The 17714-nt window shown below is 37.0% G+C and overlaps 1 protein-coding gene across 4 annotated transcripts in view; it reads left to right on the top strand.

The window, feature by feature from the left end:
• The window catches only part of LOC150086925 (receptor-type tyrosine-protein phosphatase S-like), a 1004071-nt gene that overhangs the window by 248149 nt on the left and 738208 nt on the right, over nt 1-17714 (top strand). For all 4 annotated transcript variants that reach the window (XM_090372826.1, XM_090372825.1, XM_090372828.1 and 1 more), the window contains one exon: nt 349-509. In XM_090372826.1, the coding sequence (XP_090228952.1) occupies nt 349-509 (161 nt within the window). The remainder of the gene's footprint in view (nt 1-348; nt 510-17714) is intronic.

The raw sequence follows: 17714 nt of genomic DNA, 5'->3' as shown, positions 1-17714 counted from the left end.
TCCATTTTCCCACCAACAGTGATGTCATTGCTGCAGTGGATGTATTCATGGAGGCCCAAAAGAAGACTTTCTTTGCAGCTGGAATCAAAGCATTGCAATATCAGTGGAAAAAGTTCATTGACTCTAAAGGGGACTATATTGAAAAATAACTTATTACCAAATTCCTTAGATAAACCCTTCATGCTCAGGCCGCAAAATTAAAAATTGAAACATCCCTTGTATGCTATGAAATTAGTGGTAGAATTTATTATATATATAAACTTTTTTATATTAAAATTTTCTGAATCATTAATTTTTTTTGCAACTATGTTTCTGTTGAGTATTTGTACTTTTGTTAAATTCTAACAGTCATTTTGGTGAAGTTGTTTCTAAAGTCCGTAAATTGGAGAAAAACCAGTATCAAGCAGTGGCATATGTAAATGCTACAATTAGAGGAAAGATACAATTTTATTGCACAGCTACAAATATTCATGGCTTTGACAGCAAGACCTTTATATTAGATGTTATTGGTAAGTTTTCTGATATATAAAATTTTATGTATAAAATGAAAGTATACACTAGATGTAGATGTTGTGATTGTGGCTTGCATTAACTTGTTCCAGCTTAACTAAGTGATTATCCTATTCTGCTTGGCAGAATAGGTTTTACAGATGTAGTAGACTGGTGCAATATTATTAACACTTCTAAAACAAAACTGAAATGCTTTGAAAAGTTCCCTGTCCTCTGTTTGTTTTTATAGTGGGAATGTTGAAAATGCATATTAAATGCAGTAGTCTTAATGCTCACTGCAGAATGAACTTTGTGGTACCATGAGTTGTCGTCATATTGCACTACTTTTTAAATAAGTGGCATCTCAGAAGATCAATCTGTCATTTATTTAAATGATGAGAAGACTGTTATGAAATTCCTTGTTTTGGGATTTACTGATTCTCGTTAGACAGCAGATATTGATAATTCACAAATAAAATAGTGATGTGGTGTGGTATATGATTTAAAATCATAAAATAGCCAGTGCTATTTAGTCTTTTTAAAATTATTTGACCTGAGATTGGTGGTGCATGGTCTGACTTACCTTTCATCAAAATATCCATTTTGGTATATTAGGCAGCCATTAGCATTAGTAGAGGCATATGATGCAAGAAAGCAAGCTTATATAGCATCAGCCAAAAAAAAAAAAAAAAACCACCCTTCCCATTTCACCCATCCATTCATTCCAAATGTTTGTCTAGTTCTACCTTGAGTTTATTTAGGCTATCAACTTCCACAACAACAGATGGAAGTTTGTTACAGCAACCAACTACCCGCTGGCTAAAGGCAAATTTCCACATATCTATTCGACAACTATCTTTCCTCAATTTCAATTTATGCCCCTTCAGGTTTGTAATCTGAGCAAGAGGAAGTATCACATCAACATTGAGCCAGCTCAATCCATTCAGGGCCTTATACAACACAATGAGATCACCTCACAGGTGCCTAGTCTCCAGACACCGCAATTTGCAGAATTTAAGCCTTTCTTTGTGAGAGCAAACCTTTATTGCACTCACCAGTCTTTGTTGCCGTTCTCTGTACTCGTTCTATCAACTTTACAACCTTCCTAAAATGAGGCTTCCAGACCAGTATAGAGAACTCAAGGTTTGGCCTGACCATTGCCTTGTACAAGGGGATAATCATCTCCTTATCCCTGCTTGCAAAATTCCTGTATATCATTGACATGACCTACTCTGGCAGCCTGTCTGCACTGCTTGGAAAACTTCATATCTGACTGCACAATTACCCCAGTTCTCTTTCATTCTCCACAACCCTGAGTGTAATACCCAGTTGGTACATTTGTCTGGGTTTATTGCTACCCATATACAGTACTTTGCATTTGTCAATGTTAAATTTCAGTTGCCACTTCTCAGCCCATCTGCCCAACTTTTCCATATCTTGTTGCAGCCGCATGCTGTCATTACTGTTATTCACAACCCTGCTAACCTTTGTATCATTTGCAGACTTTAACAGTAAGCTTGATATTTTTGGTATATTTATCAATATCATTGATAAATATACCAAACAACAATGGGCCCAACACCGAACCCTGGGGGACACCACTAATAACATTAGTCAACGAAGAGCAGTATCCATTGATTACCACTCTCTGTCTTCTCCTATTCAACCATCCCTTTATCCATTGTAGTAACTTGCTCTTAATGCCATACTGCTCCAATTTGTATGGTAGTCTTCCATGTGTAGCAGTATCAAAATCTTTCCTGAAATCCAAGTATATGATATCAAAATTATTTTTTGGCATCCAGTTCCTTTGTGACCACGTCATAGTATCCAATCAAATTGGTCAGACAAGTCTTGCCCTTAACAAACCCATGCTGTTTCTTAATTATTACTACTGTCTTGTCTAAATGATCCTAGAATGCTTCTTTAACCAGTGACTCCATTATTTGCCCTGGAACATAATTCAAACTAACAGGTCTGTAATTAATCGTGCCATCCTTTGATCCCCCTTTGTGAATCGAAGATACATTTGCAAATCTCCAGTCCCTGGGGACTCCCCCTGAGTCCAAGGATGCTTTCATAATAATGGCTAAGGGTTTGCTTACTTCCTTTGCCACCTCTTTTAATATAACTGGATAGATCCCATCCACCCCAGGTGGCTTTCTTATTTTTAACTCGAACAATTTCTCCTCCAATTTGATCTCAGTTATTTCAAAATCATTTAATTTCCTATTAGATTTTGATAAAAATCTGGCCCTCTCCTCCTTGAATAACTCCTCATATGTAAATGTAGATGCAAAATACTCATTTATTTTGGCAGCTATCTGAGAATGATCATCTAGAGTCAAACCATTGATACCAAGTCGACTAATCTGATTCATCCCCTACCTTTTAGAGTTTATATAAGTAAAGAAGTCTTTGCTGTTTTTATTTGCATCCTTTGCCAAATATTTCTCATAATTCGTCTTCATTTGCGTAACCTCCTTGGTGACTTGATTACAGATTAGCTTATATCTACCATATGCTTCTATGTCATCTGATAATTTATATGCATCCCATGCATTTTTTTCTCTGCCCTGAGTCTCATTAATTTATCTGACATCCATTTGAGCCTATACCTAAAACAGTATTTCTTAGTTAGAACAAAATGCCTAGTAGCTTCCAAGATTAATTCCTTGTAACTTCCAAGATTAATTCCTTGAATGCTTCCCATTTATAATTTGCTGTTGGTAACATCATCAGTTCTTCCCACTGTATGACTTAAAAAATCTCTGAGACCACGTTTATGAAAGTAAAAACCCTTCCCTTTATCCCTGATGGTAGTTACATCTTTAAGTAACTCCCCCATCAGTACACTGTGATCACTGCCACCAGTGATTTCTTTATCTGTAAATTCTTAATGCATGAATAATCACTGTTGATAATCAGATCAAGAGTTACTCCCTCTTTTTGCCTCTCTAACATGTTGCTGTAGAAAACAATCATCCAATAAATCCACAAAAGCCTTGCTAGTGTGCGAGTGACCAATCCACACGTTCCAGTAAATATCTAGGAAGTTAAAATCCCCCATTATAAGACATTCTGATATACTGGCCCACTCTATTTCTCTGTATAATTGTTCATTATACTCATCAGAGTTATTAGGCCTATAACAAACTCCTATCCTCATTTTTTGCTTTCCCAGTGTTTATGTCACGCAAAACTGACTCAACATTGCGCTGTCCATCTGTCTCAAATGAATGCACTTAGATTTTGTGTTTCTTAACTAACAGCACTTAGATTTTATGTGTTTCTTAACTAACAGCACTTAGATTTTATGTGTTTCTTAACTAACAGCATAACTTCTGCTCACTTCCTATCCTGTCTCCTTTCTGTACAGATTGTACCCTTAAAATTCCAATTCTGCATTCCTTATATCTGTGTGACACTATTTCTCTGAAATACCAACAATATCCGCCTTTGATGTCATTGTTGATGTAGAGTTGAGTAAATATATGAAAAATGCTGATAAGTGAGGTGGCACTGCTTGTGTTACTAATTTCAGTTTCTGCTCCCTTTGGTTTTGGTTTTAATGGACAATTCTTGCTACTACTGCAGAAATCAGGTACTCTTTGCGTTCAGTTTAATTATTATATAAACAGTTTCTTGTCTTGATTATTAATTCTCAATTATTACTATATTATTCATTTATGTATTTGAAAAAAAATATGTTAGTATGGGAGACATAAAAGTTCAAATATTTTCATGCTTAATGGTTTTACATACAGTAGAACCTGGATAAGAAGTTTTCCTAGATACTGGAGGTTTAGAATTTCTTATGTGGGAAAACTTCTTAGAAGGGAAAATGACCTAAGGGTATGAAATATTAACTACCTAAATAAAAATGAAAAGATACACATACATAAGTTAAAGATAATTTTTAAGTACTATTTCAGAATTTATAAATATTTTACTCTGCCTATTTGAAACCTTTTTAAACTGGGGATTACTTAACATTCTGGTCATTAAACTCAGTTGGAAGAATGAGCTCCTTTGGCGTGCTTAAAACCTTAAAAGGTTTTAAGGTTTTATTCATACCTTAAAAGGTCACAATTACAATGAGACAGAGCGACAATCCACAAGTAATTCAGAACTGTTTACAAACATCAGAACTTAATGTTTAATTTTTGATTTATCCAATTATGGATATCGATGAAAACAATTGCAATATGTCACTTCCATTACATCAAAATGTTTATACCAAAAAGGTTTAAGCTCTGAAAGACTCATGGAAAATTCACTAATCGAACAAGTTAGTGCTAAGCATAATTTTAGTTCGTAGTAAACCACCGAATAGATGAAATGCCATCGTTTCTGTTTTATCTCATATTGTGAATGCCTTCACAATGAGTTGCCCTGATATTGATCTACCTCAAATAAGAAACTCTTCAGCAATGGATTCTCCACCCCCACCACCCCTGGGTGATAGTATCTGTCAAAAATAAGTAACATTAGTCTTCTCCATTGGCAAAGCATTGCTTATTGAAGTAGTGCAATATCAGGGCAACTCATTGTGAAGGCATTCACGATATCAGATACATTTATATCAAAAACAATAACATTTCATCTACTTCAGTGGTTTAATATGAACTAAAATGATGCTTGGCACTAACTTGTTCGATTACCAAATGTTTATATTGTTTAATATTTTTTAATATTAAAAATAAATAATTTCTATATTAAAAAAAATGTATTAAGTGGGAAAATATCATTATAATAATACACTTGTGTATTCTTTATCACTAACTTTTTACCCGGGAAAACAATACATTACAACAATAGAATTTAAATTGGGACTTAAGAAACTAAACCTAGTACAGGGGAAATTTTTTTATCATTATTCTTCTCTTTCTTGGTGATTCCCTGCTCTCTCTCTCTCTCTCTCTCTCTCTCTCCCCCCCCCCTGGTGCAGCATAAGCCTCAGGCTTCCTTGCACCATATGGCTATTAATAATAATAATAATAATAATTTCTAATATGGGTTCTACCGAATAATGTAAAACTTAACATCTGACCTTCAACATGGTTTTACCTGACCCACGAAAGAACTTTAAAATTATCACTAGTGAAATTAAACATCCTAAAGGAAAAATATGGAGCTGTGGCTTTGCATGACATTGGTTAGCCTCAGGGCTGTTCAAGTATAACGTATAAGCATGTGCCCAAACATTTTGGTATATGGTATACGTGTGACACAGTTGCAAATGCTTTGAGAGCATTTCTAGAAGTCTACTAATAAAAGTGTTATTCTTATATTATGGATATTCATAATTAAATATAAAGTTTAACAAATTTTTCTCATTAAGTTAACTACTGCACTTTGGTTAAATTATTTTGCAAGGAATACACCACACATCTTCATTATCTCTTAGAGAGCAAAACAGTATGATGTTAAACCAGCCCTCATTTTATTCAGCCATTCAAGATAAAGGATTGTGTACTATTGGTATACAAATAGAACTCAAATAAAAATAACAGTAATTTTATCAGAAATAAAAACAAATTTGAGGTCTGTCCAACTGGGTGCCACTTGTAACTGTAACATTTTGGTAATGCTTCCACCGCTTAGTTAAAGTGAGAGGACTTCCTCATCTCTTTTTTATTTTTGTGACTGGTTGAGTTTAAATTGCATAGTAAATGCAGTGCTTTTAATGTCACAGTAGCGTTTAATAAATAAATTACATTTTAACAGTTCCAGTGTTTAAAAGTTGTGCAATACCAAGACAAGTCAAAGTTCATTCTGATGTGAACATTGAGACAATTGTGTTTACTAGGCAGTTTAAATCCTGTTTTCCACAAAAGCCAATGCAAGGACAAGGAAAGGGCTTCTTCTTTTCTTTATTTTGAAAAAAAAAAAAAAAAAAAAGGAAAAAAAAGCAAAATGACATCTGTTCCGTTTATAAGCTGACACAACCAGATAAGCAGAAGAATTTACAATTAACCAATATGACAAGAATATTTATCATTATTAGCATTAGCAGAGACATATGATGCGAGAAAGCAAGCTTATGCAGCATCAGCCAAAAAAAAAAAAAAAAAAAAACCACTTCCACTTCACCCCTCCATTCATTCGAAATACCTGTCCAGCTGAGCCTTAAATTTATTTAGGCTATCAACTTCCACAACACGGAATGGAAGTCTGTTCCACCAACCAACTACCCGCTGGCTAAAGGCATAGTATCCAATCAAATTGGTCAGGCAACACTTTCCCTTATCAAAACCATGCTGTGTCTGAGCTATAACTGAAGTCTTGTCTAGATGATCCTGCAGTGCTTCTTTAACCAGTGCCTCCATTAATTTTCCTGGAACAGAAGTTAAACTCACAGGTCTATAATTACTTGTGTCAGCCTTTGATACTCCTTTGTGAATTGGGGTCACATTTGCACATCTCCAGTTTATGGGTACCTCCCCTGAGTCCAAGGAAGCTCTCATAATTATGACTAAGGGTTTGCTTACTTCCTTTTCTGCCTCCTTTAATATAACTGATAGATCCCATCCACCCCAGGTGCCTTTCTTGTGTTTATCTTCAACAATTTCTCCTCCACTTTACTCTCAGTTATTACAAGATTATCTAGCTTACTGCCAGAGTTGAATACACCTCTGGCATTCCCCTCGCTGAATAACTCCTCATGTGTGAATGTCGATGCAATACTGTATTTAGCAGTCATGTGGTCTCAGCCCATGACTGCTAAATACAGTATGGTCATTTATGGCCATAGCCAACTTAAATGTGCATATATTTTGGCACTGTCACATTGATCACCTGATTGTATCACTTATTTTATAATTTCAGAGTTCTCACATCACATGGGAGAAAACGAAAAACTTCATTTCCACTGTTTCGAGCAGCGAATTGTCATTAGAAACCACTACCTCTACTATATGATAGAGGATTAGCAATTCCCAAAACAGGCTGCCATAGCAATTGCTTTGTTCTGGATAAGTGAGCAGAATAAATTTTCAGCAGTGAGTTTTGTTAAATTAGAAACATGTAATGGTTGGAACCTGAAGTGCCAAATAACAATCAGATTATAATTATGCTACAGCCACTGCAGCCTATTTATTTTACTACACCCACCTTAAAACTCTCATTTGTGAAGAATGATGTGAAGTGATTAAAAAGGGAATTTACAATACCTTCAGAAATAAATTTGAATAATGAGAATCCCCAAAGGAATATATGAAAACTGAAACTGAATAACATTGGAAACTGAAATCAAGGGTTTCTGTTTCTAGTGAACTTCAGTTTTTGATTGATGTTCAGTACTCAAGGGTTTTGGGATGACTGTCTTTTGGCATTGCTAAAAATAAAAATGGAAAGCATTCAGCGATGCAGTCGTAAAAGCTACTAGGCTTTTTTTATACTAAGATATGCTGGTAAAGGCTCTCACATAAATAGATGATAGATGCCAGATGAACTGCTATTTGGTTTTTAGGAGCATTAGCAACTAAGGCCATATTGCTCTGGGGATATGCGGAAAGGTCAGGGAATGACCTTTCCACATCCTCTGTATTTGGTGGTCATGGGCTCGAACCCCGGTCTAATCAAGAAGCGTGTGCTATGCACTGCTGCTCCTGCCCACCTGGCTACACGGAGGCACCCTAGATGAACTGATGAGACTTATGGCAGAGAAGAAATATGCATAAGATGTTATATGAATTATCAGGTGATACAGATATGAATAGAATGGATAGTTTAAACTGTTGATGAACTTGCTGAGGTTGCTGGCAAACAGAATAGGTATCTTGTATCTACATTCACACATGAATTTTTTAGAGATGGGGATGTGAGAATTGTGTCAAATTTTAGCAGGGAGCTGAATGGTTTTGTAATTTAACTTATTGGGCCAATAATTAAGATTGAGTTAAATATTAACATTTTAAAATTGATGCAATGATGCTCTCAGAGGAAACAAAAGCAATAATTAATGAATTTTTTTTTTTTTTTTTTTTGTTAGTTGTTGGCACATCGGCTTCTGTGACCATAATGCACCTCCCAAAGTTTTTGCATTTTACTCTGACCCAAGCCCGAGGCGGGATTCGAAAACGCGATCTTTGGGTTGCCAGGCAGGCACTTTACCCACCTGGCTAGCCCGGTCGGCAATCAATGATCTACTGATGTTATGAGCACAAAGTCAACTTCGTTTCATACATTTCCACATGCTTGATACGTACTACTAAATACTTTTACCATAATGGAAGTATTAGTTTGCACAAGGCACCTTCAGAGAAACAAAGAGAATCTTGAGCTATCCCTTAGGATGACCCTTACTTATTTCATCCCTTGACTCGATGTTCCTAACTCTCTTTAGCAAGATAACTCAATTAGGAGTGGATTGAGAGGAAAGTGGAAGAGAAATTGTAAAAGCTAAACATAATAAAGGCACCTGTGTTGGATGGAATCTAGCCAAGTATATTAAGGGAGGCAGCAAGGAGGTAAGCAAACCCTTAGCCATAATTATGAGAGCATCCTTGGATTCAGAGGATGTCTCTATGGACTGGAGATGTGCGAATGTATTCCCAATTCACAAAAGGGATCTAAGCATGACATGAATAATTACACACCTGTTACCCTGACTTCTGTTGAAAGAAAAATAATGGAGTCACTGGTTAAAGTTGTAATGCAGGACTATCTGGACAGGAATGCAGTTATACTGTTGTCGTAGTTTGAATTTGTTAAGTGGTGATCTTGTCTGATCAGTCTGATTGGATACTATGACACAGTAACAAAGGACCTGGATGAAAAAAATATTTCACATCATATACTTAGATTTCAGAAAATCTTTTCATACTGTTGCACATAAAAGAATGCTGTAAAATTGGAGCAGTGTGGCATTAAGGGCAAGTTACTGCTATGGATAAAGGGATGATTAAGTGGGAAAAGATAGAAAGTGATTCTTAACGGCACTGCTCCTCTGGAACTAATGTTATCAGTAGAGTTCCACAAGGTTCTGTGCTGGGTCCATTGTTGTTTTGTGTATTTAGTAATGATATTGATAGAAACCAGGCTTTGTCTATGTTTACAGATGATATAAAGGTTGGTAGAGTGGTTAATGATAGATTATGCTATAGTAACAAGATCTAAACAAATTAGGTAGTTGGGTTGAGAACTGGGAGTTGAAATTTAATGGAGTAAAATGAAAGGTACTTCCTATTTGGAACAATAATCCCAGATTAAATTAATCTGGGATTATTGTTCCAACTGTATGCTACCACACTCAGGGTAGTGGAGAACGGAAAAGACCTGGTGGTAATTGTGTAGTCAGGTTTGAAGTTTTCCAAGTAGTGCAGACAGGCTGCTAGTAGAATTCATTGGGTTTTGTCAATGATATATAGGAAGTTTGCCAGCAGGGATAAGGAGGTGATTATCCCATTGTATAAGGAAGTATTCAGGTCACATCATAAGTACTTCATGCAGGTGTATAGTCCTTTAAAGGAGAATGTGAATCTGTTGGAATGGATGCAGAGAAAAGCAGTGAAATTATTGAGAGAAACAGAAGGTTACTCTTACCAGTAAAGGCTCAGTTCTGCACACTGCTGTGTTTGGAAACTAGGCACCGGCAAGGAGATGTGATTTACGTGTTTAAAGCTTTAAATGAATTTAGTAAGCACATTACTGATGGAATCCTTCCTCTTGCTGAGACTAGACACATGAGAGAGCATAATTTCAAACTGAGGAAGGTGATTATAGGGAAGATATGCTGAAATTTCCTTTGGCCATGGTGTTTAATAAATTCAAGAAAGTACTAGACAAACAGTTAGAAGGAATGGACAGGTGATATAGGGTGGTGATGGTAGTGTTTTTTTTTTTTTAATGGAACCCCAAGCACAAAGGGTATTAGAACCCATAGTATTTAGTATCATTCAAGGGTTAAATTTAGATATGAATTTCTGTAGGTTGTAATATCACGAAAAACCTGTGAGTGGAGGCAGTGCAAGAAAACAGAAGTTGAAGGGATAAATGAAGAAGAAGAAAAGTTGGTTCTGTGAGATTGAAATAGAAAAGTACATGGATGATGACTGGTGGTGGCATGTGTTCAGATTGGTTCGAAGAGAGATGGGGAAATGATCTGATAGAGGTGTAAAAAGCCTTGAATGGTTTGAGCATGCTCAATGCCGATGGGATTCTTCCTCTTGCTCAGAATAATCACCTGAGAGGGCATAAATTCAGATTGAGGGAAGACAGATGTAGTAGGATAGATGTGTGGAAATTTGCCAACCAACTAGCTAGCGGGTAGTTGGTTGGTGGAACAGACTTCCATCCCTTGTTGTGGAAGATGATAACCTAAATAAATTTAGGGCTCAGCTGTGCAGGTATTTCGAACGAACGGAGGGGTGAAATGGAAGCGTTTTTTTTTTTTTTTTTTTTTGGCTGATGCTGCATAAGCTTGCTTTCTTGCATCATATGCCTCTACCAATGCAAATGCTAATGCAGAGGCCATTTTAGAAGAACAGTGCCCATAGCAGTACCTATAAAAAAGGAACGCAGCAAAAACAGAACACCTATGAGACAGAGTGTCAAGAGACTTTGTGAGAGTTGGGTTATTAATTAACCAAACTGCCCTCTTTTAAGTAGAGTCTAGAAGCCTGACAGAGTGTTTAGCATTATTCAATCATGTATACTTGCGTATACTAGAAGCTTGGTAAATAAATTTAATGAATTGGAGATGTTCATCAAAACATCAAAGGGAGATATTGTTGGGATATCAGAGACGTGGTGTCACCCAGATATAAGGAATGCAGAACTGGAATTTGAAGGGTACAATGTGTACAGGAAGGATAGACAGGATAGGAAGGAAGGAGGGGTTATGCTATTAGTTAAGAAACACAAAATCCAAGGAAGTTCAGCCAGTTGACATTGCTGGACAGTGCAGTGTCGAGTCAGTTTGGTGTGACATAAGCACTGGGAGATAAAAATTGAGAGTAGGAGTGTGTTATAGGCCTATTGACTCTGATGAGTATAATTAAAAACTGTACAGGGAAATAGAGTGGGCCAGTAAATCCGAGAGTCTTATAATGGGGGATTTTAATTTCCCGGATATTGACTGCAATTTGTGGGTTGGTCACTCACACACTAGCAAGGCTTTTTTGGATGATTGTTTTCTACATAAGCATGTCTGTGAGGCAACTAGAGGGAGTTATACTCTTGATCTGATTATCAGTAGTGATTCTTCTTGCATTAAGAATCTGTAGATAAAGAAACCACTAGGTGGCAGTGATCATAGTGTTCTGAAGTGGGATTTACTCAACGAGGTAACTACCATCAGCGGTAAAGGGAAGGGTTTTTGCTTTCGTAAAGGTGACTACGGTTGTCTGAGACAGTATTTAAATTCTATACGGTGGGACCAACTGATGATGTTACCAACAGCAAATTCAAAATGGGAAGCATTCAAAGAACTTATCTTGGAAGCTACTAGGCTTTACATACCAACTAAGAAATATTGTTCAAGGTTTAGGCCTAAATGGATGTCAGATGAACTAATGAGACATGTGGCAGAGAAGAAAAATGCATGGGATACATATAAATTAATGGGTGACATGGAAGCCTATGATAGATATAAGCTGGTCTGTAACCAAGTCACAAAGGAGATTAGGCAGGCAAAGGTAGATTATGAGAAATCTATGGCAAAGGATGCAAAGAAAAACAGCAAAGAGTTCTTTACCTATGTAAACTCTAGAAGGAAAGGGATGAATCAGATTGGTTCACTGGATATTGATGGTTCAACCGTTGATGGTCCTGCTCAGTTGGCTAACAAACGAAATGAGTATTTTTCATCTACATTCACACAAGAGGAGTTATTCAGGGAGGGGAATGCCAGAGGTGAATTAAACTCTGGCAGTGAGCTAGATGATTTTGTAATAACTGAGAGGAAAGTGGAGGAGAAATTGCTGAAGATAAACATAAAAAAGGCACTCAGGATGGATAGGATCTATCTAGTTATATTAAAGGAGGCAGCAAAGGAAGTAAGCAAACCCTTAGCCATAATTATGAGAGCTTCCTTGGAGTCAGGAGATACCCATGGACTGGAGATGTACAAATGTGACTCCAATTCACAAAGGAGGATCAAAGGGCAACACAAGTAATTATAGACCTGTTAGTTTAACTTCTGTTCCAGGGAAATTAATGGAGGCACTGGTTAAAGAAGCACTTGCAGGATCATCTAGACAAGACTTCAGTTATAGTTCAGACACAGCATGGTTTTGTTAAGGGGAAGTCTTGCTGACCAATTTGATTGGATACTATGTTGTGATCACAAAGGAACTGGATGCAGGGATTAACTTTGATATCATATATTTGGATTTTAGAAAGGCTTTTGATACTCTTGCACATGGAAGAATGCTGATCAAATTGGAATAGTGTGGCATTGAAGGTAAATTGCTGCTATGGATAAAGGGATGGTTGAGTGGGTGAAGACAAGAGAGTGGTAATCAATGGACACTGCTCTTCGTGGACTAATGTTATTAGTGGAGTCCCTCGGGGTTCAATGTTGGGTCCATTGTTGTTTTCTGATTTATAAATGATATTGATGATGGTATATCAGCTTAATGTCCAAGTTTGCAGGTGATAAGAAGGTTGGCAGGATTGTTAATGACACTAATGACAGTAAGCTGCTGCAACAGGATCTAGAAAAGTTGAGCAGATGGGATGAGATGTGACAAATGAAGTTTAACGACAAATGTAAAGTGCTACATATGGGAAGCAGTAACCCCAGAGTAACATATCAACTCTGTGGTACTACACTGACAGTGGTAGAGAATGAAAAGGACGTGGGGCAATTGTGCAGGCAGATATGAAGTTTTCTGAGCAGTGCAGACGGTCTGCAAGAGTAGCTCATGGTGTCTTGCAAATGATATACAGGAATTTTTCTAGCAGGGATAAGGACGTGATTATCCCCTTGTATAAGGCAATGGTGAAGCCACACCTTGAATACTGTATGTAGGTCTGGAGGCCCCATTTTAAGAAGGATGTAGAGCTGTTGGAACGAGTACAGAGAAGGGCAACAAAATTAGTGAATGGAATGAACGGTTGCTATTATGAAGAAAGGCTTAATTTTTGTAGATTACAATGTCTGGAAGCTAGGCACCTGCGAGATGATCAGATTGAGGTGTATAAAGCCTTGAATGGTTTTTGCATGCTCAATACTGATGGGATTCTTCCTCTTGCTCAGAATAATATCCTGGGAGGGCATAAATTCAAATTGAGGAAAGACTGTTGTAGGAAAGATCTGCGGAAGTTTGCCTTTAGTCAGTGGGTAGTTGATTGGTGGAACAGACTTCCATCTTTTGTTGTGGAAGTTGATAGCCTAAATAAATTTAAGGCTGAGCTGGACAGGTATTTGGAATGAACAGAGGGGTGAAATGGTAGCAGTTTTTTTTTTTGCCTAATGCTGCACAAGCTTGCTTTCTTGCATCGTATGCTTGTTTGTTTGTTATTTGGTTTTTAGGAGCATTAGCAACTAAGGCCATATTGCTCCAGGGATATGCAGTGGTCATTCCCTGACCTTTCCGCATCCTCCATATTTCGTTGTCATGGGCTCGAACCCTAGTCTAATCAAGAAACGTGTGCTACGCACTGCTGCTCCTGCCCACCTGGCTATGGAGGCACACCCATCGTATGCTTCTACTAATGCTAATGCTAATTATTCAACATTGTCTTGTACCATGGGATATTGTTTCCACATGTGGGAACAATGTTCCATGGTACGGTGGATTTGGGATTTCTGCAGAGAGAGAGAGAGAGAGAGAGAGAGAGAGAGAGTAGTTGTGTTTAGAAGAAAAGTAACACTGAGACTGAAAGGAAAAATCCAGTTTTTTTTATGCAGAGGACTCATTGTTATTCCAAGAGATATGTGATCTTGTTTGGAAACCCGATTGTTGTCAAAGATGAGCTGGGGAGCTGTGGACTCCTTTTTATGAGATATAAGACAGGACTCTGTTTTTGAATAATTAAGATTAACTAAGTTATCTTTGTCACACTGGAGAATTTTCTGAGATCAGAATTTAACGAATTGGTTGTGGATATTTGAGAAGTTGAAACTCTTTGTGCAGAGTAAGGTTTCTCAAACTGGAAGTTGAAATGCATTGTGCTGTCATCATCAAAACTATGGATAGGATTTCTAGTCAGTGGAAGAGGGTCATTAATATAAAAGAGGAAAATAGTGGGAAAAAGAACTGAATCTTCGGAAACACCAGCATTATTGGGGAAATTAGAACATAGAGAGCCATCCACGATCACCCACAGTGAGTGGTCACAGAGAGAATTGGATACTCAATTACAAAAAACAGTCAGGTCATGATATTGACAAAACGATCAAAAGCCTTTGAAATGTCAAGGGCAACTGCTCAAGTTTCACTAAAACTTTTCCATTGATTGCCCATAAATGGATGACATAAGCCAGTTTATCATCAGTGGATCAACACTGATGGAATCCATATTGGTGATCATTAATGAGATGAAAGGTTTCCCAATGGTTTAAGAGTTGTCAGTTAATGGATTTCTCCATCACTTTAGAAAAAGTAGAAGTGCAATGGGATGATAACACTTGTTGGCAAAAAAAAAAAAAATTTCACTCCCTGTTAAAATTCAGGGTGAATTTTGTAGATTTGATGTTGCTAAATTCAAATATGGCAACCGTATTGCTGTAACACCCATCAGTTTTAAGGGAGACGGGATTAAAGTCAAAAACTAACATTCAAATATAATTTTTATAATATCATAAATATAATTTTTTAGAAGATAGAAAGCATCATAGGGTCATCCTTCTTATCAAAAGCAGCCTGAGTGCAATGAAAGTGCTCTCGGATTCAGATTTTTCATATGCTAGTATAGAAACTGTATGGTGTGAGGTTGTTGGAAAAGCAAAGGTATAATGAGGGTAGGAGTAATTTACAGGCCAGGTGACTGTGGAGATTATGATGAGAGCCTCTACATGCAAATGGAATCACCAATTAAGCATTACCTTTGATGTCTTATTATCAGTGATTTTAATTGCTTCTAATTTATTGAAGCAAAATCAGAAGGAAACTCAACATTGGGGACAAAATTTTTAAATTAACTAGATGATTGTTATTTTTATCAATATGTCAAGAATATTCTAGACCTGATCATCATCAATGAACCAGATGACATATTAGAGCTAACAGTACAGGGACCAGTAGCAAGAAGTGATCACGGAGTTCTATGGTTGACGATGAAGAGAGAGGTAGCAGTAGTTAAAGGCAAAGGAATGGGTTATAATTTCAGAAAAGGAAATTATGACAGCTTAAGGTGCAACATGACCTCTGTTAACTGAGTAGATATCTCATAGAGATTGAATACAATTGAATCATGGTATACCTTTAAATCATTAATTACAGAAGCATTGAATATGTTATACCATTAAAAAAATACTCCATGAGGAGGATTCCAAATTGGATCAATAATGAAGTTGCCAGATTATTTGAATAGAAAAAGATGGCATGGAAAAGTTACAGAGCAATAAAAAGTACTGAAGCCTATAACAGCTACAAATCGATCTCTAATAGTGCCTCAGAAAAGGTTTGGCTGGCAGAGGCAGATTATGAGAAATCATTGGCAAAGAGGGTAAAGAGTGGTGATAAGGAATTCTTCACATATATAAATTCAAAGAAGAGAAGAGAAGGACAAACCAGATCGGACCCTTATGTAATGGATGCAGGATAGTATTAGATACCCCAGCTGATGTTGCAGATGAACTCAACTGTTACTTTGCATCGATATTTACAGAAGAAAACCCTTTATGTCATTGAGAAATTATGGGAGTGAATTTGAAAAAGTGTGATTTTTTCACACTTTTTCAAATTACTGATACTGAAATTTCACATGATTATTTAATGAAAAAACTTTCAAGCCTACAGGCAAGCAAGGCCCCTGGAGTATACCCTATAGTTTTAAGGGAGGCAGCAAGTGAGTTCATTGAACCATTAAGGCTAATTACGAGAGAGAGCATCACTGGACTCAGGAGAGATTCCGTTGGATTAGAAAAGTGCCAATGTATCTCCAATACATAAAGATGGTGGTTCTAAGAGTATAGTGTGAAATTGCCAACTGGTCAGTCTAACTTCTGTAGTAGGGAAAATCATGGAGGCAGTGATCAAGGGTGGAATTCAGATTTACTTACATAGAAATGGAATTCTGAATGATAGATAGCATAGTTTTGTAAAGGGAAAATCATGATTAACAAATCTGGTTAGCTATTTTGAGAGGGTCATTCATGAGCTGGATTTATGGAATAATTTCAGCATTGTTTATTTGGATTTCAGCAAAGTATTTGACTCAGTCCCACATGAGTGGAATCACAGGGAAAATCCTTAGATGGATAGCAGGATGACTTCAGGCCAGGAGGCAGAGGATTGTGATAAATGGTTATTCCTCAGATTGGGTTGATGTAAGAAGTGGGGTTTCCCAAGGATCACTATTGGGACCACTATTTTTTTATTTTTTTTCTTAAATGACATCGACGAAGGGATAGAGGGCGTGATGTCTAAATTTGCAGATGATATAAAAATTGGTAGAGTAGATTATGATTACCACTAAGCAGAGCTTCTTCAGAGTGTCCTAGATAGACTTCAGGGATGGTCAGAAAAGTGGCAACTATGCTTTAATCCAGCAAAGTGCAAGGTATTGCACCTGGGGAACAGTAATCCCAAAATAACTTATACACTTGGTGGAATTGAATTAAAGTCAGTAGTGGAAGAAAGGGACTTGGGAGTTACGATACAGCCAGACATGAAGTTCTCTGAGCATTGTAGGCAGGTTGCAAGGAAGGCCCATATTGTCCTATCAATGATTTATCAAACATTTTCTAGTAGAGATAAGGACGTCATAATCCCATTATATAAGGCTATTGTTAGATCACAATTGGAATATTGTGTTCAAGTATGGAGACCGCACCTAAAAAAAAAGACATTGAGCTTCTTGATTGGGTCCAGAGAAGGGAAACTTGTCTAGGGACATTGGCAAAGGCATCCATATGAGGAAAGACTTTGAATATGTGGGTTGCACAGCTGGAAACTAGGACCTTAGCACCTTAGAGGAGACATAATTGAGGTGTTTAAGTCTCTGAGAGGCAAAAGTAAAATGAATGAGAACGAGATTTTCACAATTATAAATGATTCTAGAACTAGTGGCCATAAATTAAAGTTATGGGGGGGCAACGTTTACACTGG

The sequence above is a fragment of the Mastigoproctus giganteus genome, chromosome 4 (assembly GCF_048544385.1).
Source record: "Mastigoproctus giganteus isolate SK-2022 chromosome 4, ASM4854438v1, whole genome shotgun sequence".
In the NCBI taxonomy this organism is placed as follows: domain Eukaryota; kingdom Metazoa; phylum Arthropoda; class Arachnida; order Uropygi; family Thelyphonidae; genus Mastigoproctus; species Mastigoproctus giganteus.
Note: the sequence above shows the minus strand (reverse complement) of the source record. Positions and strands in the feature narration are given on the sequence as shown.